This window comes from Capra hircus, chromosome 11 (genome assembly GCF_001704415.2).
Source record: "Capra hircus breed San Clemente chromosome 11, ASM170441v1, whole genome shotgun sequence".
Classification (NCBI taxonomy): Eukaryota; Metazoa; Chordata; class Mammalia; order Artiodactyla; family Bovidae; genus Capra; species Capra hircus.
Window position 1 is genome coordinate 37,572,324 of NC_030818.1, and position 25,299 is coordinate 37,597,622.

At 39.0% G+C, this 25,299-nt stretch overlaps 1 protein-coding gene across 3 annotated transcripts; it reads right to left on the bottom strand.

The window, feature by feature from the left end:
• Positions 794 to 24,840, bottom strand: MTIF2 (mitochondrial translational initiation factor 2). 3 transcript variants are annotated; one of them, XM_005686613.2, is made up of 15 exons: positions 24,752 to 24,840; positions 24,255 to 24,341; positions 22,008 to 22,233; positions 21,541 to 21,652; positions 20,746 to 20,917; positions 20,115 to 20,275; positions 18,994 to 19,170; positions 13,693 to 13,832; positions 10,591 to 10,715; positions 9,027 to 9,231; positions 8,448 to 8,700; positions 7,692 to 7,832; positions 4,633 to 4,797; positions 2,024 to 2,164; positions 794 to 1,016 (listed from the first exon to the last, which is right to left on the bottom strand). In XM_005686613.2, exons 3-15 carry the CDS (start codon positions 22,224 to 22,226, stop codon positions 844 to 846), a joined length of 2,184 nt encoding a protein of 727 aa, XP_005686670.1. In that variant the 5' UTR covers positions 22,227 to 22,233; positions 24,255 to 24,341; positions 24,752 to 24,840; the 3' UTR covers positions 794 to 843. The 3 variants fall into 3 exon arrangements, with proteins under 3 accessions (XP_005686670.1, XP_013823112.1, XP_005686672.1); XM_013967658.2 differs by having other exon boundaries at positions 827 to 1,016; positions 23,584 to 24,341; XM_005686615.3 differs by lacking the exon at positions 24,255 to 24,341 and having other exon boundaries at positions 827 to 1,016; positions 24,752 to 24,829.

The following is a 25,299-nucleotide window of genomic DNA, read 5'->3' on the forward strand; positions in this document are numbered from 1 at the left end:
GTACTTTGCAGAATTATGTTGTATTTAGTATCAGTTTAGATTTCAGCCAGTTATTTTGACCTCAGCAGTACTGACATTTAGACTGATAATTCTTGGTTGTAGGGGCCTTGCTGTGCATCAGTAGGATAATGAACAGCATTCCTGACCTCTACCCACTTGATGCCATGAGCATACTATCCCTCCCCACAGCCAAAAGTATCCACATTGCCAGATGACCCCTGAGGGTGGGGAAGAACTATGCCCTTTCTCACCCCTGCAGATTGGGAAACACTGGTTTGTGTGAATTGGTATTACAACCTTGCCTTAAAAAGCAACAATATACTTGTTTCCTACAAATGAAGTTTAAAGGCTGAGCTCCTGAGTTGCCCATTAATCCATCTCAAGTCTCTGGGTGGTTTGGCTCAATATTTGCTGTTTGCAATACAAAGGGTACATGCTGTTATTCAGTGCTAAGTGTGTAAATTCTAATGTTTACTTACTGGTAGTGTTGATGCTAAAAAATACGGTTTCATAGTATTGGTATCTCATTTTGCCTCTAGAGCACAGTTCAGAATCACTGAACTAAAGCACCTGAGACTTTTTTTTTTTGAGACTTTTTAAATTTATTTTTAAGATTTAGTGATATACCAATAATAGTTTCCTTTAGCCATATTTTCCCATACCAGGATTTCTAGTTGTAGGCATCCTTAAATAAGATTTCCTAGGACTAGAGTATTTTAACAGGTAAACATCAGTTAAAGCTTGGTAGAGCTTTTTGACCAGTAGTGAGTGATGAACTAGTAAAAACTAGTTGTTCTATAATAAGACAAAAACATTTAATCATTTATATATTTTTAAATAATTTTAAAATCCTGGGTCCCAAGAAGTCTTGGCTGGAACTTCTTTTTCTTCATAACAAACAATAGCATCTCCCACTTTAAATTCTATCATTTCTTCATCCAAACTAAGACCACAATCCATTCCAGTTTTGACAACTGAAGTATCATCTTTATGGTGTTTCAGTGAAAGTAACGAGCCTTTAGGGGAAAAAAGAAAATGCATGGTTCATACAGTCAACAAATAAGTATCCAGCAAGTACTGTTGTCTGCTTACAAGGAAAATTATACTGAAATTGTTACAGGTTTTACACTTCTTCCATGTTACATGATAGGGGTAAATACCAAGGAAAGGGAGGAAAAGTTACATGGCTGTAGTAATCTTCCTTTTTTAAAGGTAACACTGCAAGGGATGGGGTGGTTCTCAGGACTTCGATGAGCTAAACCAGCATGACACTGCAGGCAAAGGTGGTTGCTGCTGCTGCTAAGTCGCTTCAGTCGTGTACGACTGTGACCCCATAGACGGCAGCCCACCAGGCTCCCCCGTCCCTGGGATTCTCCAGGCAAGAACACTGGAATGGGTTGCCATTTCCTTCTCCAAGGCATGAAAGTGAATGTGAAGTCGCTCAGTCGTGTCTGACTCTTAGCGACCCCATGGACTGCAGCCTACCAGGCTCCTCCGCCCATGGTATTTTCCAGGCAAGAGTACTGGAGTGGGTTGCCATCGCCTTCTCTGCAGGCAAAGGTGGTTAGAGGATGGAAATAAGTAGACGTGGCTGGAAAGGGCTTCCCAGGTGGCCCTAGTGGTAAAGAACCTGCCTGCCTGGTGCAGAATATAAGACAGGTTCAGTCCCAGGGTCTGGAAGATTCCCTGGAGAAGGGCATGGCAACCCACTCCAGTATTCTTGCTGAAAAACTGGACAGTCTGGTGGGACTTAGTCTGCAGGGCCACAAAGAGCCGGACACAACTGAAGCAACTCAGCACACATGGCTGGAAAGGTAGTTTGGGGTCACTTTTTAGAACCTTAGAAAATCAAGACTGGGGAACTAACAATCCTGTGGGAATCACTGAGACTGGAGGCCAGATAGGAGTTGGTAAGAGGTGACCTGAGACTACCTAAGACTAGGGCAGTGAAAGACCTCAGATAGTAACCCATAATCAGGTTTTTAGTGACTGGATATGATAGAAACAGTTTTATGTTGCTTACCCTTCCAAATAACATGTCCATTGCGGATTAACTTAAATTTTTTTTGCTTTTCTATCTGTCCCTTTTGGACTCTGCAGCCAGCCACAGGAACTTTTTTCTTCCCTTCTGTTATAGAGAAGGTAGCTAGTATAGAAGCCTCACCTTTAGGAAGAAGAGAACATTAAGTATACTGAAAACAGAAATTCTGACAAATACATAATTTCTGACATTCTGCACAGCAAGAATTAAAGGCATGAGGAAAATATACAAACTCTGGTAAAGAAGTCCTGGTTTTCTCTGACTCCACCACTCTTCCTGACCAATATTAGAAATAAAAGCATAAAAATCCTTGGAAATGTACTTACCAAAAGAATGAACAAAAGAAACACGGTTACTGTTTTGGCTGAATAAAATGCAGTAGAAGATGCTAACAGTTGACTGTAAAATGAGTGTAATTTATGTCCACTTTGTGAAAAGCTAGTCATCCTTTAATCCAGTTTCTCAACTGGATCATCTTACTAAGCTCACCACTGGTAGATTATACACACTTAGAGTACTAAATCTCTGACTCAATTTTTTTACTGACTGAAATTTGAAACATTCCAATACGACATGGTATCACACACTAGAATGTACTAGTCTTCTAGGGTTAGTGCTATTTGGTGTTCACTTCCTCCTAGAAATCCTCATATGACTTTTCCAAATTGCTCTTAGCACAAGAACATAACAAATCTCTGTGATCATATTTAGCAGGTCAGAAGAGCCTAAAATAAATCTGCATTGTGGACCAAAAATGCAAATACTGAGTCTCGTCACGAGGAAACAGACATCCAAATTAAAGTACATTCAACAAAGTCACTGGCCTATAACACTTCAAAAATGTCAAGGTCAAAAAAGACAAGAACAGGGAACTTCCCTGGTGGTCCAGGGGCTAAGACTCCATGCTCCCAATGCCGGGGGCCCAGATATAATCCCTGGTCAGGGAGCTGGATCCCACATGCTGCAACTAAGAGCCAGGGCAGCCAAATATTTTTTAAAAAAAGAAAATCTGTCATCCTGAACCAGGGGGAAAATATATATCTATAATACATTATAGAAACAATGAACATGGACTGTTGACTTACAGTATTAATGTTCCATTTCCTGTTTATTTATTTTATTTTTTTAGGCTTAAAATGTATTTTAATAAGTTCATGTTGCATTATTTCATTTCTCAGAAAAACTTCAAAGGTATTAGGGACAAATCAAACATGGTACACCAATAAAAAATGCACAGCATAACTACCTAAGACAGGCAAAGCTAAGAGCTACCGTCTGACATTCAGCATACAGCAACCCTGTTCTCAAGATTGTACTAGGCCTATCAAAGCTGTGAATGGCAACATCACAGACACAAAAGGGCCATTTCTGGGTTGTCCTTACCCAAGAAAAAGATGGAGGCAAGTTTAACACAAGATTTTTTAAAGATACACTAAATGAAAATCTCTAAGAGAAAATGTCTTCCTTGGGACATGAAAGGGTAATATATGGGACATAACAGAACCGTATGTATGTTGTCTGTGACCTCTGTGGACATGTGCCTGAATTCCCACCTGGGAGTGATTGGAACAGTGGGGCCAAGGTCATTGGGGGATGTTTCATTTTTGTGGTATATGTGGCAGGATCTCTGGGGTAAGACAGTGCACTAAGTCGTGTCCAACTCTTGTGACCCCATGGACTGTAGCCTGCCAGGCTCCTCTGTCTACAGGATTCTCCAGGCAAGAATACTGGAGTGGGTTGCCATTTCCTTCTCCAGGTCCTAAGTTTATATTTGTTCTGTGGTTTTATAAAAGAACATCCTTGTGCTTAGAAAATAAACACCGGGTAGGCCAAAATGTTTGGATTTTACAGACGAACTTTTTGGTCAACCCAGTATTTAGGGGCAAATGAATACAATACCTCAAATTTACAATTAAATGGTCCAGAAAAAAAAAAAAACAGTGAGTGTGTATGGAGGAAGGGGGTGGACTAAAGCAAATGGGGCAAAATGTAAACAACTGAACTGGAAGCTAGTTCCTTATACTTTTCCAGTGATTTTTCAGGAAACTTAAAAACTATCATCAAAAGTTAACCAAGAAAATCTGGATGTAGGGAGGAAAAAACATAAAATGATTCAGTCCATCTTAAATAAATTTAGCCTTTAATCTGGCCAAAGGATATGTTAGAAAAAATAATTTTAAATGTTAAATATTTAATGTAAGTTTTCTTCTCATGGTGGATTTCTCTGCCAGTTGCAGGACACAATCAATGGCTCCTTCCACAACACTATTAACCTTTATGCCTCCATCCAGTCTACTTTGTATTATGAGTAGTTTATGTCTTAACTAGAGGGCACGTTCTTACTGCCTTATTGCCTTTATATCCTCACAGCCAAAGCATAACACCTTACAGAGGCCAGGTGTTTATAATTCAGATGAAATTATGCTGAATCCTTATCTACAGGAGTCATTTTTTCTAGAACACAGGATATGTGTTGGAACAGTGAACATATTCAAACAGTGAAATACATTTCCCCTTAAACTTTGCTTTCAAGTGTTACTCACAGCAGGTAAGGTATGAATGTTTAGAAGTACCATTCAGTGAACACTCACCTATTGGGTGCTCTTCCACAATGCAGGGCAATCTGCTGTTCAGTTCTTCCTGCAAATCTTCAATAAGATGGTAAATGACTTTATGAAGTTTAATTTTTACTCCTTTTTTTGCAGCCAACTGCTGGATAACATTGCCTGCATTCACATTGAAGCCGTATATAACACCTGGAAAGCATAAATAAAGTAGCACAAATATTGCATTACACAGTCTTTCAAGCAAAAACTCAAATCTAAATTTTTTGCTTCTATGTACGTTAAAAGCAAGTAGGAGAGATAAATTCTATAATATTTTCTCATGAAAGCTAGTTTTCAAATTAATAAAAATATTTTATAAATTCTGTTATGTCTTACTAAACAAGGAAAGTTTCTTTGATTTTTAAGTGTCCTTTATGATGTTTAATGTTCGTTTAGGAAACATTTAAAGTGCCCAAAATGTGCAGGGTGATATGCTAAATGTTAATTTTTACACCAGGGAAATAAGAAAAAAAATGATTATAGCTGAAATATTATTACATTATTTTAATAACTGTTATTAATTATAATCTTATAGCCTACAACTTTTGTGGTTTGCTTTGAAGTATTCAGCTGACCAAAAGATGTTCAAAAACACATGACCCTTGAGCAACACAGGTGTTAGGGATGCTGATCCTCCAGACAGTTGAAAATCCAACAGTAACTTATAGTTGGCCCTCCATATAAATGTGGTTCCTCCACATCCAAGGAGTCAGCCAACCTCAGATCTTATAGTACTATAATATTTACTACTGAAAAAAATCCATGTATAAGTGGACCCACAGTTCAAAACCATGTTGTTCAAGTGTAAACTGTAGTTACTTAATTAGAAAAGTTCAAGAGTTATTTAAGAAATGAAAGAAGTACCATGGAGCTGACCATTTTACCAAAGAACAAATGGGGGAAGCAAAAGCAAAACACTCTCCTTAAACAAGTGAAAAAATTAAAGCAAATGGCTTCAGTTCAGTTCAGTTCAGTTCAGTGGCTAAGTCGTGTCTGACTCTTTGTGACCCCATGAATCGCAGCACACCAGGCCTCCCTGTCCATCACCAACTCCCGGAGCTCACTCAAACTCACATCCATTGAGTCAGTGATACCATCCTGCCATCTTATCCTCTGTCATCCCCTTCTCCTCCTGCCCCCAATCTCTCCCAGCATCAGAGTCTTTTCCAATGAGTCAACTCTTCTCATGAGGTGGCCAAAGTACTGGAGTTTCAGCTTTAGCATCACTCCTTCCAAAGAACACCCAGGACTGGTCTCCTTTAGGATGGACTGGTTGGATCTCCTTGCAGTCCAAGGGACTCTCAAGAGTCTTCTCCAACACCACAGTTCAAAAGCATCAATTCTTTGGTGCTCAGGTTTCTTCACAGTCCAACTCTCACATCCATACATGACCACAGGAAAAACCATAATCTTGACTAGACAGACCTTAGTTGGCAAAGTAATGTCTCTGCTATTCAATACACTATCTAGGTTGGTCATAACTTTCCTTCCAAGGAGTAAGCGTCTTTTAATTTCATGGCTACAGTCACCATCTGCAGTGATTTTGGAGCTCAAAGAAATAAAGTCTGACACTGTTTCCACTGTTTCCCCATCTATTTGCCATGAAGTGATGGGACCAAATGACATGATCTTCGTTTTCTGAATGTTGAGCTTTAAGCCAACTTTTTCACTCTCCTCTTTCACTTTCATCAAGAGGCTTTTTAGTTCCTCTTTTCCACTTTCTGGCATAAGGGTGGTGTCATCTGCATATCTGAGGTTATTGATATTTCTCCCAGCAATCTTGATTCTAGCTTATGCTTCTTCCAGCCCAACGTTTCTCATGATGTACTCTGCATGAAAGTTAAATAAGCAGGATAACAATATACAGCCTTGACATACTCCTTTTCCTATTTGGAACCAGTCTGTTGTTCCATACCCAGTTCTAACTGTTGCTTCCTGACCTGCATATAGGTTTCTCAAGAGGCCAGTCAGGTGGTCTGGTATTCCCATCTCTTTCAGAATTTTCCACAGTTCATTGTCATCCACACAGTCAAAGGCTTTGGCATAGTCAATAAAGCAGACATAGATGTTTTTCTGGAACTCTTGCTTTTTCAGTGATCCAGCGGATGTTGGCAATTTGACCTCTGGTTCCTCTGCCTTTTCTAAAACCAGTTTGAACATCAGGAAGTTCACAGTTCCCATATTGCTGAAGCCTGGCTTGGAGAATTTTGAGCATTATTTTACTAGCATGTGAGATGAGTGCAACTGTGTGGTAGTCAGGAGAAAAACATAACCACCTTGAAAATCTTGTCATTAAGAAATCATTCAACACACAACACTATCTACATTAATAGTATAGTCAGTGCCCATAAAGTACTTTGAAATAGCCAGCATTATGGAAGACCATTTCAGTAGTAGAGGTAACAACTAATTCTAATCAAGTTAGGTCATGAAGTACCTCCTTCCTAAATGATTCACTAATTCAATAAAATTGGAACTTTGCCTAGATGTTAAACCTAGTCAAAGTCACAGTCATGCAATCATGATTCCCCATTCTGTATAACGTAAGTTTGGCTTATAAATAGTCCCCTTGCCTTCGAGGTATTTAAAGCTAAAAGGAGCTTTTGATCTAAGAAAAATATATAAAATTACAAGTGAACAAAAATAGGCAGTCTCTAAAAGAAAACACTGAATAGGCTGTCTGCAGATTTCAGGAGCATTCAAAAGTCTAAGTGAAAGAGAGCACCAAGCTTGGGTTTGGTTCAGGAACTGGGCGAGATGAGGTGGCAGTAATGGTACACTGGGAAAAAAACATTAAGGAAAACTACTGGGGCTTGAAATAGTTCCCCAAGATTTCAGTACAACAATGACAAGCGGGGCTGTGCCTGCAGTAGTGCACATCCTGTGCAACGTGCAGCCGCCAGCTGGGACTGGACTGCCAACAGGAAGGGGAATGCGGATGCGGAGTAAATGTCAGGTGTCAGCAGCCCAGCAACAAAAGACAAAAGTGAAAGGTTCAGAGTGTGTTCTAGGGAACACTGTTAAACAGGAAATGGAAAACTTACCATGAAATGTTTCAGCAAGTTTGACATCATTTTCACTAATATCACCCACACCAAAATGTACCAATTCTAGTTCACACTCATGTGAAGCATCATAGGTATCCATAATGTTCAAAATGGCTTCAACAGAACCATCAACATCACCTAAATGCAGCAAAAGTTTAAAAGTATTGATGTTAGGAGTTAGGAATTAACAGACTCAAAAATTATAATAATCTATTTAAAGCAGTAACAAGAATGGCGTTTACCATGGAATATATTCTTATTTAGGTTTAGCATGATAAATACCTTCTTAGCTGAACAAAGTATAATGAACCAGATATACATTTACAGCAAAAGTCACAAGAAAATTGTTTAAGGAAATCTCCCCCAGTGGAGGCGGGCAAAAGGTACAAAATTCCAGCTATAAATAAATATGTAATGGGGGTGTAATATATAGCAAAGTGACTATAGTTAATAATACTGCATTGCTTATTGGAAAGCTGCAAACAGCAAATCTTAAAAGTGTTCAAGGAAAATTTTGTAACTATGTATCAGTGAGAGATGCTAACTAGATTTACTATGGTGGTCATTTCACCATATATACAAATATTGAATCATTATGAAAATGTTACATGTCAATCATATCTCAGCTTTTAAAAATTCCCTTCCAAAATACTGAAATCATTTCAGCTTATGGCCCAAATTAATGAGAGAATGACAAAATATGAAAAAATGGCAAAAAAAAAGAGTTGTAAAGTAAAATCTTTTAAAAGTCACCTTTAACAATTATAGGAAGTACATTTGAATCTCTTTCTAGTTTTTCTTTCAGCTTTAAGGGTTGCTGCTCTCTTCTTTCTTTGTACTTTATATATGATCTCTCTTTCCAGTGCAAAGTGCCGTACTTCTCGCGGTCTTTCCGATGTGCTTCTTGGTGTTCCTTTCGCTTTTCTTCTATTAATTTTAAGTCCTCTTTATTTTTCTCCTGTTCTTGCTCATACTTTCTCCAGTCAACAACTTCACGTGCCCTTGGCTTTACAGAGGGAGAAAGGGAATTACTTAACTGAACAGAAACCAATAACTGCTGGTTTTTTCCTCCACTATAAAATTAGCTTAACTTATATATGAAACCACTCATTAAAACTTTAATATGGAGGCTTTGTGTAAATGTGAAATTATTTAAAAATCCCATCTTAAATTGCTAAAAATTCTATAGCCAAACTCTAAAATGACATCACTGGTCACTCACACATGTTATACTACTGGATTAACATTACTTATTTTGTATTGTAATATTATAGACTGACATTTCAAATCACTATATCATATTCTATATTATAGGAACTGAGCTTGATATACCTCAGATTCTACTTCAAGAATTTCATCTCCTGCAGAAGGGAGGTCTCTCCAGCCTACGATTCCCACTGGCATGCTAGGACAGGCTTCACTGACTGCTCTGCCATTTTCATCAAACATTAAGCGTACTTTCGCCCAACTCTTTCCAGCAACCAGAATGGAGCCTTTTCTCAAAGTTCCTCTTTGAATTATAGCTGTAGTAACAGGACTAATATGAAAACAAAAGCATATATTCTTAATGCCATAATCAGGATGTAATAGCACTTTCTCAAGTAAAGATAGCTTTAAGAGATTACAAAATATTTATTAATATGAACAAACAGGGTTAATTCCACCATTTCTTAACTTCTCAAATAATTTTTCATACTATTTGCTGTTCAGCTGCTTATTTGTGTCCAACTCTTTGTGATCCCATGGATTGCAGCACACCAGGCTTCTCCTTCCTTCACCATCTCCCAGAGTTTCCTCAAACCTATGTCTACTGAGTCAGTGATGCCACCCAGCCATGTCATCCTATATCGTTCCCTTTTCCTCCTGCCTTCAATCTATTCAATTTTCATACTATAAAAACATTTTTCATAATAGTAACCTACGTGTCCATTAATGGAAGAATCAATAAAGAACATGCAGTATATACATAGAATGCAGTATTATATAACCTTAAAAAAGAAAAAAATCCTGTCACATGCTAGAATATGGATGAACCTCCTCAACGAACATTATGCTAAGTGAAATAAGTTAGTCAAAAAGGACAATATTATATGATTCCACTCATACAAAATATCTGAAGCACTGCAAATCACAGAAACACTGCTGAAAGGTGTTGCCAAAAGGTGGGGGAGGGAAAGGGGAAACTAACACTATATGGGAATAGTTTGTTTTGCAAGATGAAAAATTTCTAGAGATCTGTTGCAAAACAATATGAATATACTTAAGACTACTGAACTGTACGTTTAAAAACGGTTAAGATGGTGATTTAATATTATGTACCTTTTACCACAATTTAAAAAAAGAAGAAAACACACAAAAAAATATTTCTTGTAAGGTTATGGTGGTGAAGGGTGCAGATAGCTGAGTATTTTGACAAAATCCTAATCCTCTTTCTATAACTAATAAGTAGTGAAAAGACCTCTTCTGCTAATAAGGAGGGAAATTAAAGATGAGAACACTATTCCAACAATCTTACTATATATTAATGGGTAAGGACATAAAGGATTTAGAAACCCAAAAATGCAACAATTGCTATTTCATTCTAATTGATGTTAGCCTATAAGATTTTACCAATTCAGCTAAGTCAGTGGGGAAAAAAACAAAAATCAGATTGAACTACTAAGTCACCTAAATAGGACTACTAAATGTATACACATAGTTGCTATGGTCTCTTGATAACTGCATGTTGGGTTCTGTGTGCCAGTGCAATAAACAGCTTTTAAAAACAAATACTTTGAAAATACTGTTCATGTGTTAACAATAATATGTAATACATACAATAATATACGGTTATATAATCAGGTCACAAAAACAATGAAATAAAATTATTAGAAAGTATGCATTTTAACAGACCTACCCTCTTCCTTTGTCTGTGAAAGATTCTATTACTGTTCCTTCAACTGCACCAGTAGGGTCTGCTTTCAATTCCAACATTTCTGCAAGAGCAATAGTTGCCTCTGCCAAAGCCATCATGTTTTCGCCCTTAGAAACAAACAAAAAAAGAGTTGTTAATATACATTAACAAATATTATCTGTAAATGTAAATACCAGGATCAGAAAGTCAAACAATCCCTGACTGCGATACTTTTCTCTTTAAGCACAAAAACCAGGAATTAACCTATAAGAAGGAAAGGAGGATAGAAGGGAGAGAGGGAGGAAAGGAAGGAAGAAAAGAGAGATGCAAGAAAAATCTGACCCTGGGACAGATCTTGCAAGGAACGGTGCCTGTATTATTTTTCAAAGAATAGGTACTAGTGCTTGTCAATACCTTTTTATAAACATATGCTTCTTTCACCCTCATTCCTTAATCTGTTTCTAAAGATGAGTTTTCTTCCTCTCACTTTCTTTATAATGCTACTTTACCTTTGAATTTCTAGCCAATTAAATAAACTTTCACTGATTTCATTTTGATCACTCAAGAATTCAATGAAATACTACTTATTCTTATTAAATAAATGAGGAGACAAAGCACTGACTAGACCCAGGCTATAAGCTCACTCTAACTACTCAGCTGTGAAACCTTGAAAATCACTTCACCTCTGTGCTTTGGCTGTTATTATTCAGTCACGCAGTTGTGTCCAATTCTTTGTGACCCCATGGACTACAGCCCACCCAGCTCCTCTGTCCATGGGATTCTCCAGGCAAGAACACTGGAGTGGGTGTACATTTCCTTCTCCACTCTCTGAATTGCCTTTCCTCAATTGTAAACTGAAGGAGCTAGATTAGATGACTCTTTCGCCTTTAATGATCTCTGTTTATTGTGCTTTCTAAGGCTCCAAGATCATGTAGCTGATTAACTAGTGATGCAACTGGAATTGATGAGCAAGAGAGTTTTCCATTGTCCATGTCAGCTAAGAGACTGCTCACAGTTGTTACAAAGTATGAAACAATAGAAACAACCTTAACAAAACTAGCTAAACACTCTGCTTAGTTAATTCAGTTGCTCAGCTGAGTCCGACTCTTTGTGACCCCATGAATCGCAGCACGCCATGGGGATCACCCTGCGCATCACCAACTCCCAGAGTTCACCCAAACTCATGTGCATCAAGTCAGTGATACCATCCAACCATCTCAGCCTCTGTCGTCCCCTTCTCCTCCTGCCCTCAATCCCTCCCAGCATCAGGGTCTTTTCCAATGAGTCAATTCTTCACATGACGTAGCCAAAGTATTGGAGTTTTACCCTCAGCATCAGTCCTTCCAATGAACACCCAGGACTGGTGTCGTTTACCCATCTACTTAACCCCTAGTATTTATTTCAATTTACAAAATGCTGCTCTGAAAAGCAGAGTTGGGGTTGTTTCTTTGCATGTAAAGTCCCCTATTCCTTCTTGAAAAAGAAGGCCTCATCTTACTTCCGTGCTACTCTCTTACCTCCACTCCCCAGGAATCATATCTGCCATGCCTTCAAATTTACGTAAGCAGAGTCACATCTATCTATGCACTCATCTGATGGTATCTAGGCAGAAAAAGCAGTCATGTCTTCAAATGTTCTCTTCTTGCCATCCAGTTTTCAGAGTGGAGTAAAAGTCAAGGTACAGTAGAAAGATAAAAAAGTAAGGTGGCATTTTATGAGTTTCAGAAAAAAAGAGGCAGAGTTTTTAATGGAGGCATAACTTCTAATCATCTTAGAGGAACAAATTTAGGAAAAGTAAAGATAAAATGAGACTTAACTGGAGGAAGGTGGCCAAATAAAGTAAAATTTCTTCAGTGAATGATCAGAAGGAAAAAAGTCCATATTATGAGTAAACCATCGAAAATGGTCAGAATGAACAAAAAAGAAAATTGTTACTTAGTAGCTACCTATAGAGGTCAAGAAAATTGGAAAGTGCTGTCACAAAACAAGTACTGAGTTTCTTTGGTGTTTTTTTATCCAGAAAAGAATAACTAGTAATTTAATGGGCTTCCCTGGTGGCTCAGTGGTAAAGTATCTGCCTGCCAATGCAGGAGACAGGGGTTCGGTCCCTGATCAGGAAGATCTCACATGCCAAGGAGCAACTAAGCCCACGCGCCCTAACTACTGAACCTGTGCTCCAGGGCCCGGGAACAGCAACAAGAGAAGTCACTGCAGTGAGAAGCCTTCGCATCGCAACTAGAAAGTAACCCCTGCTTGCCAAAACTAGAAAAGCCTGAGCAGCAAGAAGCCGCAGCACAGCAAAAAAAAAATGAACAGATTAAAAAAATTATTTTAAAAAGAATAATTGGTAATGAACAGAAAATGGAATTCATCACAAATAACACCATAAAACTTATAGTAATTTAACTCATAGAAGCATTGGGTCAATCAATAACAGAATGAATCCAAATGTTACAACACTGTATTAGTAAAAAGTTTTATTTGTTTAAATCTTTCTTAAGTGCCCTAAGACCTAGTCTATAACTTTCCACTTAAAAACAGGCCCTTTTTATTACCAACCAAATTTCATTTCTGCTTAAAATAGTCTTTAGCCTACTAAAACTAAATCTATAGTAGGCTAAAGACTATTTTAAGCAGAAATGAAATTCGGTTGGTAATAAAAAGGGCCTGTTTTTAAGTGAATTATCCTATCTATTGGAGAAGGAAATGGCAATCCACTCCAGCACTCTTGCCTGGAAAATCCCATGGACGGAGGAGCCTGATAGGCTACAGTCCATGGGGTCTCAAAGAGTCGGACACGACTGAGCGGCTTCACTTCACTTCACTTCATCCTACCTAATCCTACAACATTTACCACTTACTCTCCTCATTCTAAGTATCTCATAGTAAGTAAAGCACAGTTTAAACCTGATTCTCATGGACTGGTGACTGACCTTTCTGAGACTAATTTCTAATCTGCCAAACCAGGATAAAGATACCAGCTTTGCTGAGTACTGAGAGAATTTTTAAACGACGACAGAAATTCTGTGGGTCAAAATGTTCTTGAGCTACAAGGCATCCTGTGCATTTCACACAGCACTTTCATCTGAACACACCTGTACTTACCGTGAGTGCAGAGACGTGCACTGCTTGAACGTCACCTCCATAATCCTCACACACCACATCGTATGCTAGCAGTTCTTTCTTCACTTTCTCAGGATCCGCCTCAGCTTTGTCACATTTGTTTATGGCAAGGACAATAGGAACTGAAAGAAACAGAGTTAAGAGTGCAAATGATGGCACTTCAACTCCAGGTATTCACATCAAAACACAAAATTTTCTGGCTTTCTCTTGACTCAGTGACTGTATTTATCTAACAAAACACCCACTTTAGACCCACTCTACCCTGCTTTCTACACATGAAGAATTCCAGATAAGAGATGTCAAAACAGCAAGTGTAAGATTCTAAATTAAGACTAGACAATTAATGATGATTAAAAAACAAAACCACAACAGTATTAAGGGCAGAGAAAGGCCTATCCTTAAATCTGAAAGCAGGATCAGCAACTATACTAGAGATAATTTCCAGAAAAAAAGATCAAGAGAAGACTCTAATTCAACTCCACCACTAGATCACCCTTTCATGGGTCACTGCCTTGTCATGGTGAAGGGGCTTGTGTAACTCAATGAAGCTATGCAGGGCCACTCAAGATGGACAGGTCACAGTGGAGCGTTCTGACAAAACATGATCCACTGGAGGTGGGAATGGCAAACCACTGCAGTATTCTTGCCTAGAGAACCCCATGAACAGTATGAAAAGGCAAAAAGACATGACACCGAAAGTGAGCTCCACAGAACAGAAGGTGCCCAATAGGCTACTGGGGAAGAGCGGAGGACAGTTACTCCAGAAAGAATGAAGCAGCTGGGCCAAAGCAGAAATGACTCTCAGTTGTGGATGTATCTGGTGATATAAGTAAAATCTGACGCTGTAAAGAACAGTATTGCATAGGAACCTGGAATGTTAGGTCCATGAATCAAGGTAAATTGGAGGTGGTCAAGCAGGAGATGGTAAGAGTAAACATCAGTATCTTAGGAATCAGTGAACTAAAATGGACGGGAATGGAAGAATTTACTTCAGATGACCATTAAATCTACTACTGTGGGCAAGAAACCCACAGAAGAAATGGAGTAGCCCTCATAATCAACAAGAATCTGAAATGCAGTACTTGGGTGCAATCTCAAAAATAACAGAATGATCTTGTTTTATTTCCGAGGCAAACCATTCAACATCACAGTAATCCAAGTCTATGCCCCAACCACCTATGCCAAAAGGGCTGAAGTTGATCAGTTCTCTGAAGACCTACAAGACCTCCTAGAACTAACACCTAAAAAAGGTGTCCTATTTATCATAAAAATTGGAATGCAAAAGTAGGATGTCAACAGACACCTGGAATAACAGGCGAGTTTGGCCTTGGAGTACAAAATGAAGCAGGGTAAAGGCTAACAGAATTCTGACAAAAGAATGCACTGGTTATAGCAGACATTCTTTTTCAACAACACTAGAGACGTCTTTACATATAGACATCAGCAAATGGTCAATACAGGAATCAGATTGATTACATCCTGGTGGGCTGCTGTCAATGGGGTCACACAGAGTCGGACACGACTGAAGCGACTTAGCAGCAGCAGCAGCAGATGAAGACAGAGAAACTTTAAACAGTCAGCAAAAACAAGACCTGGACCTGACTGTGGCTCAGATCATCAGCTCCTCAGAGCAAAATTCAGACTTAAACTAAAGAAAGCAAGGAAAACCACTAGGCCAGTCAAGTACAACCTAAATCAAATCTTCTATGAATATACAGTGGAGGTGATGAATAGATTCAAGGGATTAGCTCTAGTAAACACAGTGCCTGAAGAACTATGAACAAAGGTTTGCAATACTGTACAGGAGGCAGTGAACAAAACCATTCCAAAGAAAGAGAAACGCAAGAAGGCAAAGTGGTTGTCTGAGGAGGCCTTACAAATAGCTGAGGAAATAAGCAAACAGCAAGAGAGAGAGGGGAAAGGTACACCCAACTGAGCCCACGGTTTCAAAAAATAACAAGGGGAGACAAAGGCCTTCTTCAGTGAACAATGCAAAGCAATAAGAAGAAAACAACAGAAGGGGAAAGACTAGAGATCTCTTCAAGAAAACTGGAAAATACCAAAGGAATCCATCCAAGACGGGTATAAGAAAGGACAGAAATGGTAAAGACTCAATAGAAGCAGAAGAGATCAAGAAGAGATGGCAAGAATACACAGAACTGTACAAAAGATTCTTAATGAAATGGATAACCAAGATGGTGTGGTCACTCACCCAGAGCCAGACATTCTGGAGTGTGAAGTCAAGTGGGCCTTAGGAAGCACTGCTGCCAATAAAGCTAGTGGAGGTGATGGAATTTCAGCAGAGCCATTTCAAATCTTAAAAGATGATGCTGTTAAAGTGCTGCATTCAATATGTTAGCAACTTTGGAAAACCCAGCAATGGCCACACAACTGGAAAAGGTCAATCTTCATCCCAGTTCCCAAGGGCAACACTAAAGAATGTTCAAACCATTGGACAATTGCACACATCTCCCATATTAGTAAGGTTATGCTCAAAATCCTTCAAGCTAGGCTTCAGCAGTATGTGAAGCAAGAACTTCCAGATGTTCAAGGTGGGTTTAGAAAAGGCAGAGAAACCAGAGATCAAATAACCAACATTTGCTGGATCATACAGAAAGCAAGGGAATTCCAGAAAAACATCTACCTTTGTTTCATTGACTACACTAAAGCTTCTGACAGCGTGGATCACAAAAAACTGTGGAAAACTCTTAAGGAGATGGGAATAACAGACCACCTTACCTGTCTCTGGAGAAGGAAATGGCAACCCACTCCAGTATTCTTGCCTAGAGAATTCCATGGACAGAGGAGACTGGTGGGCTATAGTCCATGGGGTCGCAAAGAATAGGACATGACTGAGTGACTAACACTTTACCTGTCTTCTGAGAAACCGTAGGCGGGTCAAGGAGCAGCAGTTAGAACCTTATTTGGAACAACTGACTGGTTCAAAACTGAAAGGAGTATAAGGCTGTATATTGTCACCCTGTTTATTTAACTTGTATGTAGAGTATATCATGAGAAGTGCTGAGCTGGATGAGTTACAAGCTGGAATCAAGATTGCTGGAAGAAGTATCAACAGCCTCAGACACGCAGATGATACCATCCTAATGTCAGAAAGTGAAGATGTCTTGATAAAGGTGAAAGAAGCGAGTAAAAAGCTGGTTTAAAACTCAACATTCAAAAAACTAAGATAATGTCATCCAGTCCCATCACTTCATGGCAAATATAAAGGGGAAAATGTGGATGCAGTGAGATTTCCTCTTCTTAGGCTCTAAAATCACTGCAGATGGTGACTGCAGCCATGAAATTAGAAAATGATTGCTTGTTGGCAGGAAAGCTATCACAAACCTAGACAGTGCATTAAAAAGTAAAGATATCACTTTACCAACAGAGGTCTGTATAGTCAAGGCAATGGTCTTTCCAGTAGTCATATATGGATGTAAGAGTCAGACCATAAAGATAGCAGTGTCAAAGAACTGATGCTTTTTAACTGTGGTGCTGGAGAAGGCTCTTGAGAGTCCCTTGGAGAGGAAAGAGATCAAACCAGTCAATCCTAGAGAAAATCAACCCTGAATACTCACTGGAAGGACTAATGTTGAAGCTGAAGCTCCAATACTTTGGCCAACTAATGCCAACAGCCAACTCATTGGAAAAGACCCTGATGCTGGGAAAGACTGAAAACGGAAGGAGAAGAGGGTGACAGAGGATGAGATGGTTGGATGGCATCACTGATTCAATGGACATGAACTTGGACAAACTCTGGGAAATGGTGAGGAACAGGGAGTCCTGGCATGCTACTGTCCATGGGGGTCACAAAGAGTTGAATACAACTTGGCAACTGAACAACCACCACCACCACTAGATCATCTGCCTCTTCTTTTCAGAAGCTTTTAACTCACTGTTAAAACCCAACATCTCACCAAGGGCTAAGGGTCGTTATTGTAAACTTCCTTTTAGGATTTACAGCAACTCTTTCTTCATACACTTAGCTCAGAGACTGACACACAACAGAGTCTCAATAAATGTGTACTTAATGAATGAATCAAATAATCTTATCATCTACTTGTCATTACCAAACATACCCTCTCATTAGAGAACTCACACAAAATACAGAAAATTCTCTGGTTAGGTTTCACCAAGTCTACAATGTCAGGTATCAAAGGAACAGAAATTGAAAACAGACAAAAAAGAGCTATGCAATCCACAGCCTACTTTAGGAAAAAGTACATTCTATATCGATGAGCTGTTTCTTAACAGGTACAGGAAGCCTGATATAAGGAATTTATCCTGTCTCAACCAACTGCTTTGTTATGGGATCCCTGACAGATTTCTCACTCATATTTGTTACACTCCTTAGGATCATTAAGAACATAGCCCATTCCGCAAAAGCAACTTTGAGAAATTAAAAATTAAAGAGAGGAACACAGAAGCTAGAAGACTGGATTCCAAATGCAGACATGATGCAAATTTACTGTAATTGGGAGAAGTTCCTGCCACCTTCTAGGTCTTAGTTTTTCTGTTTATGAGATGGAAGAAAAAAAAAAAAAACTGGACTAGATCAATGACTGTCAACCTTTCTTTTTTAACTTGCCACCAAACCTAAGGGGACATGATGCACTCTGTCAGGTACATTTTCTCAAGACAACAGTATTTTCTCAGTGAGTGTAAGGTCATTTCAGAATAAGAATGAATGTACAAAATATATGTGTGGTGTTTACTATTACAATTTTTAAATGGAGAAAAAAGGAAGAAGACAGCCAAGTGATTTCCAAAAGTTTCAATTTTATACCTCTGACCAAAGAAAAACTTATTTAAAGCAGATGAAGGAAAAGTCTCTTTTTAGAGAAGAATTCCAGATAATAAATGAATAAGGAATAACAATTAGAATATCACTGTTTTGGAATTTAGTCAATGGATACATAGGGGTTCATTATTCTAGGCTTATTTTTTATATCTGTTTTAAATTTCATTGATAGAAATGTTTTCAAAAGTCATTTGAGACTGTTAAAATTGTTACACCATGCCAAGTAAGTAAACAGTAGAGCAAGGACTATATTTGTGGTCACAAGTCCCAAGTTGAATCCTGCTACACTCTTCTTGGTAGATAATGTCTTTAGCAAAACAATTCAACTTTCTTTGAGCCTTCCCTGTTAAACAGGTATAATAATCCTGGAATTCCCAGGAAGTTGAAATGAGCAACATGTAAAAACAGTAACTCTATTTAGTAGATCCTTTAAAGAAAAAAGCAACTTCCTTCCTGATACATGGAAGTCAACCACACAGTACCGTGAGCATCTCTGGCATGCTGAATGGATTCTACGGTTTGTTTCATCACTCCATCATCTGCAGCTACCACCAATATAACAATGTCAGTGACCTGAGCACCTCTGGCTCGCATTGCTGAGAAAGCAGCATGTCCTGGAGTATCAAGAAAGGTTATCTTTTCCCCAGAGGGCAAAGAGACTGTGGAAACAGAAATACAAGATCACTAAGGACTCAAATAAGAACATACATGACGTTATCAACACAATTAATAATTCTTCAAGAAAGTTTATTTTTCCCATTAATCTTAATTAGAACAATACAGATCATCAGTCCACAATGAAGTGATAACATACCAGTGAGACCTTAAGAGTTTCTTTTTATGTAATTGTTTCAAACTAAAATTTTTCCTATTTCTAGACTATAATATAAATGTATAACAGTATATATATAATATAAATGTATATATTATAATAAAATACCAATTGAAATCTAGAGGAAAAAACAGACTGATGGTTGTATAGGCAGCCACTCCTACATTAGCAAACAACAGCTGCACAACTGCTTTGAGCAACAAATACAATTTAATACACAGTTAGAAGCTCAGGATTTGAGTCCAATAGCGTTGGGTTTAAATCCTGGCTTTGCCACTTTACTACCTGTGTACTTTGAAGCAAGTAGCTTAACCTAAACAAGTCTCAGCCTCTTTACATGTATACAGGACTACTAAAACCTACCTCATGATGCTGTTGTGAAGATAAAAAAGATAAAGCATACAAGGTTCTCAGAATAGAGCTGGGCACATGCTAGGTGTTCAGCAAATGACAGCTGTTATTGAATTACGAGTAGTAACATTATCACAACCTAGTATTGAAGAGTCTTTGGCTCATTGGTCGCAAAGAGTCGGACACGACTGAGCGACTAAACTGAACTGAAGAATGGGCTAGAATAAAAAAGGTATAATTTTCGTCTTCTACTATGTACAAAATAACCTTTACCGGCCACCTGCCGTACATTTCATCTAATGGCTTTAAGCTTTAGCCTTTCTTTTACTTTAAATTTGTATACTCATACTATGAATACCTGGTTTAAGAAAATAATCTGTGGGGTTCCCAAGCACATTGTAAGGTGATTTGTGTTCATACCAAGAAAGGCACCAATGTGCTGAGTGATGCCTCCAGCTTCCATTGCTGCCACTTGAGTTTTTCGCAGTTTGTCAAGTAACGTCGTTTTCCCATGATCAACATGGCCCATTATAGTAACAACTGGGGACCTTGGTATTAATAAAGCTGGATCGGCCTGGGGCCTACAATTAACAGCAAAGGAGTTTTATTTCTTAAATATCAGAAATACTTTATAGCCTATGAACTGATTTGCAGTTACCTCTGTGCACCACCTTTAGCAACAAAACCCAACATTCAGCTCTGATTAGATATGACTATCTTCCTCTTCCATACATACCAGTGACTTATGATGATATATACAATGACTGCCCACCTGCTGTGGCATCTTAATAACAATGAGTAGAACTGAATGAAATTTTAAAATTCAGGATCAGTATATATAAATCAGCACACTAAGAAAAATAACCCTTAGAGTTTTATAATAACCTGAAAATATACTTTTTGATGCTTTAAGCACTTTGAAGAAAAGTTTAACATATACTCACAGATCATTTTAATTGCAAAAGAAATTTTAAGTCAAATCTTTCCATTAAAAAGTGTGAAAAAAAACCAATGTTGTCTCCTTCCCCCAATTTACACAGTTACATTTTACCTTTTGACAGCATCTTTATTTTCTCTGACTTTGTCTTGTTTTAATTTGCTCCATTTTAACTTCATTCCTGACTTCTTTATCACTTCTTTGATCCAGATTTCATCTAAACGTGAGTGTGTTTCTAGTGAATCTATGTCAATAGCAGTGTTCATTAAAGATTCATATACACAGTCTGGGTGAAACAAGATAAAACCTTTAGGATCATGAATTAAACACAACTAAAAAAAAAAAAAAATCCCAGATGCTGCAACTAAAGATCCTGCATGCCATAACCAAGACCTGGAGCAGCCAAATAAATAATTTTTTTAAGTTGCATTGTTACTACACTGTATTGTAATTGTTATTGTATTGTATAGTCATTACTACAAATATTGTTTTTGCCTATACTACACTATAAATATTGTCAAAATGAGTGCAAGAAGAAAATTTGAGAATTACAGATAAACAAAGGGAAAGTAAATGAGTATAAACAGTCTCTCAGTCCAAAAACATCCTTTGGACTTATTCTAATAGCCCATAAGACTTCTGAGAAAGAAAGTTTCATTCAAATTAAAAAAAAATCTTTCCCACTTTTATTAAAACAAAATCTTGGAGAACTATATTTGGCAAAGAGCCAAGAAACTAATTAGGAACTGTCACCTGAAGTGAAAAAATTGGAATTACTTAACATCTTTTTAAACCACAGTCTAATTTTCATCCTTAAATACCTGAATCTCACTGCAAATAAAATATCAGGTAGTCCATATTTATAGGAAAGTATTTCCCTATTTTTCCTTATAAACTTATCTGGCTTACCTATGTCTTTTTCCATTGCTCTGGCCAACTCCTCAACAGTCATTCCAAGCCATACCTCCACCTCCTTTTTAGATTTTGTTGAAGGTAATGGAGATTTCTGTGATCTTTTTTCCTATTAAATATTCGGAATGCATAAAGAAGGAAGAAAACACTTTGAGACTTATTCTGGAATATACACCACAGTCACGGCTCCTATTTCTACCAACTCTCCTAAGTAGTTAAACCTCAGACTAAAATTTAAAATCCTGCATTTTTAATTCACTGTTATATACTGATATAAGTCATCAAATTCATCAATATTACTAAACAGCTAACTAGAACCTCCCTTCCTCACAAAGATTTATTGCCTGGAGTATAACATCAAGGCATAAAGATTTCATAAATGACAAAAATACTCAAAATGGACTTCTACTCATCAGTATAGGAACTTTCATCTCAGATCAAATAACAGAGAAATCTCTAAATACCTTCTTTGTCACCAGAAGCCTACGTTGAAATAATGCAGCCCTGATGAGTGCATCTGTTTGCCAGGGCCGGGTGTACAGCTGAGCCGTCTGCACCGCATAAGCAGATGAAAACACGTGCCTCCACTGTGCCAACATTCTTCTTTGACACAGGCTGTGCAGCTGCCTACAAATAGTGTGAAACCGCAGCAAGTTCTCCAACTTCAGTATCTTCCGGTTCATGTTTCTCCTAAGAAAAAAAGTTTTAAAAGAATATTATGTTCAATATTGAAACCAAGTTAGGAAACGTTAATAGGATATGTACCACACGAAAAGCCTGTGCTAGTGTTTCAACAATGAGTAAAACTGGGTTCCCACCATGAGAGAGCTCACAGTCCAGTCAGAGATGGGATGTCGTACCAAGTATTCTCTAGATATTAACTATTACTGCTGTTAATAGTCCTACGATTTCATATGTCAGGAGAAGGCAATGGCACCCCACTCCAGTACTCTTGCCTGTAAAATCCCATGGACGGAGGAGCCTGGTAGGCTGCAATCCATGGGGTCGCTAAGAGTCGGACACGACTGAGTGACTTCACTTTGACTTTTCACTTTCATGCATTGGAGAAGGAAATGGCAACCCACTCCAGTGTTCTTGCCTAGAGAATCCCAGGGATGGGGGAGCCTGGTGGGCTGCCGTCTATGGGGTTGCACAGAGTCGGACACGACAAGCAACTTAACAGCAGCAACACTGACATACAATAACTTATAAGGGCTCTTTTTTCTTGAAACATCAACTAACCAAATCATAACTAGAGTGATTTTTTTAACACAAATTTGAACTCAACTCTTTGCTAAACATCCTTTGTGGGGGCTGGAAGGGGATTATCCCTAGTTTAATATACAACTTCAAAACATGCTATATAAGGGGTCATTATCTGCCTTCTGTTAATCTCTCACTTCATCTCTTACAATCTTATAGTTGCCTCATGCCTACCTCCCAAATTTTTGTTGCTGTTCCACATATGATCTCTGATGGTCATCATCTAATCTTTGAACCTTTGCATATGCTTCCTCTACTTGGAAGTGTCTTTCAACCCTAAAATTTTCTGTTCTTCCATAGCTCTTTCCCAAAAAAGGATGTAACAGAGTGGGAAGAAGGCACCCAATAAATACCTACTGAATAACGTTTTCTGATTACTCTTGGATTTTTTTAAGATTTATTTATTTTTGCCTGTGCTGGTCTATGTTGCTGCTCATGGGCTGGCTCTAGTTGTAGTGAGTGGGGGCTACTCTCTAGTTGGGGTGCACAGGCTTCTCACTGTGGTGGCTTCTCTCACTGCAGAGCACAGCCTCTAGGCACAAGGGTTTCAGCAGATACACCACGTGAGATCTGCAGCTGTGACTGGCGAGCTCCAGAACACTGGCCCAGTAGTTGCAGTGCATGGGCCTAGCTGCTCCTTGGCATGTGGAATCATTCCGGACCAGGGATCAAACCTGTGTCTCCTGCAGTGGCAGTAGGATTCTTAACCATGAAACCAACAAGGAAGCCCCTGAATATTACTCTTCAGATGAAAGAAGAGTTTATTGAGAAACTCACAATCGAATTCAATAGTACAGCTCAGAACTCAGTAGTACAGTCTTTTCCTCCTTGAGTCTTCTATTTCTTCTGATCACAAGACTGCATTTCCACAGCTTTGTTTTTCAGTGTTTAAAGCAAGAAGCAACTAAAAGAACATAAGAAGTACTACTTTTCTCCTCGGCAAACATTTCCTTAGCACCATCTTCTAGGGACTGCATTTGAGGTTGTTGATTCAAAGGTTAATAAGCCAGAGTCACTTCCTTTGGAGTTCACTGTCCCTAAAATGTTCCAGTATAATGATTCTTAAACACCTCAAGAATGGCACGTTTAAACAATCTTATTTGGGTACATTTCCCAGGATGAAGTAGAATGCTCAGGAAGCATGGAATTCCTCGGGCAGGCGGGGGTGTGGGTAGAGTAGATTTTTTTTTTTTTTTTTTAACGAGTCTAAAACCAGATTTAACAAGGACACGAGTTAATGCAGTGGTAGGAAAGGTCCTTCATGGAGATTAACCAAAGCACAGATATTTCACTGAGGCAGATATTCGAAAAACACATGGGGGCTGCGGCAGGCAATAAACCAAATACCCAAACTGGAAGGAAAACTTGCCACTTATTCCAAGCCTCTCGTTTTATAGAAAAGGAAAATGGAGTCCAGAAAGCTCAAAAAGCCTTCTCCAAAGTCATACCGCTAGTTACTGACAGGACTAGAACCCAAGCTTTCTGACTCCCAATTCCGGTGTTCCTTTGCCGCTAGGATATTCTTATTATGGAACCTGAAAAAAAAAAAGATGTTGGAAATAATGTAGTTGCGTTGGTCCAAACATCTGAATGAAACAGTTGAAAACCTTGGACTTTATGTGCAAGGTAAAAAGAAGTCACTATACAAGAATGATGGATCTAAGGTAGCTTCACCTGGAACCCTAGGCCAGTAAGCCTTGAATACAGCGGAGGCAGGGGACGGGGCGCTCAAGGAAAGGAAGCAGCCCTCTGCTTCCGGCTGGATAACTCCTTCATCATGCCTAAAGCAGGGTCACGCACGGATTAGGTGCATCATGGAAAGGCTCCCGAATGCGCAATGTTTCTCATCTGTGCCGCTGACACTTTAGGCCAAACAATACAATACACGCCACCCAGTACGACCCGGCTAAGGGACCCACCCCTGGGCCCCTCACCTAGCTCCTACCTAGGACCCAGGGCTTCGGGATTCTGAAGGGGGCGGAGATCACCTTCCGGACCTGCAGGACAGTCAATCAGCCAGTCCGTCCCTGAAACGGTCCCTCTCCGGCTTCCGTTGCCGCCGGAAGCGGCTCTACTCGGAATTCAGAAGTCGCTACTTCGGAACAGTAGCTGTAAAGTTTGTTGAAGGCGTACCGGTGTTGCTGTGCGTGGATGAATAATCGCTTTTACAAATCCCTTCCCCTTCCCTGGTGGCTCAGAGGTTAGAGCGTCTGCCTGCAATATGGGAGACCGGGGTTCGATCCCTGGGTCGGGAAGAGTCCCCTGAAGAAGGAAATGGCAACCCATTCCAGTATTCTTGCCTAGAGAATCCCATGGACGGAGGAGCCTGGTGGGCTACAGTCCACGGAGTCGCAAAGAGTCGGACACGACTGAGCGACTTCACTTTCACTTCCTAGAAAGTAAATTACTGCAGTTCTGGGGCCGTGAGTGTCCTCCATGCGTACGCTCAAGGGAAAGTTAAACGGGGAAATGTGGGAGAAATAAGTCCTTAAA

Excerpts from the sequence above, each read along its gene's own strand:
- MTIF2 (XM_005686613.2), bottom strand. The coding sequence starts at position 22,226 with ATGAACCGGAAGATACTGAAGTTGGAGAACTTGCTGCGGTTTCACACT. Across the intron at positions 20,276-20,745 it reads AATAAAGATGCTGTCAAAAG|GCCCCAGGCCGATCCAGCTT; the intron begins GTAAAATGTAAC and ends TGTTAATTGTAG. Across the intron at positions 9,232-10,590 it reads TTCACAGACAAAGGAAGAGG|TCCTGTTACTACAGCTATAA; the intron begins GTAGGTCTGTTA and ends TTTTCATATTAG.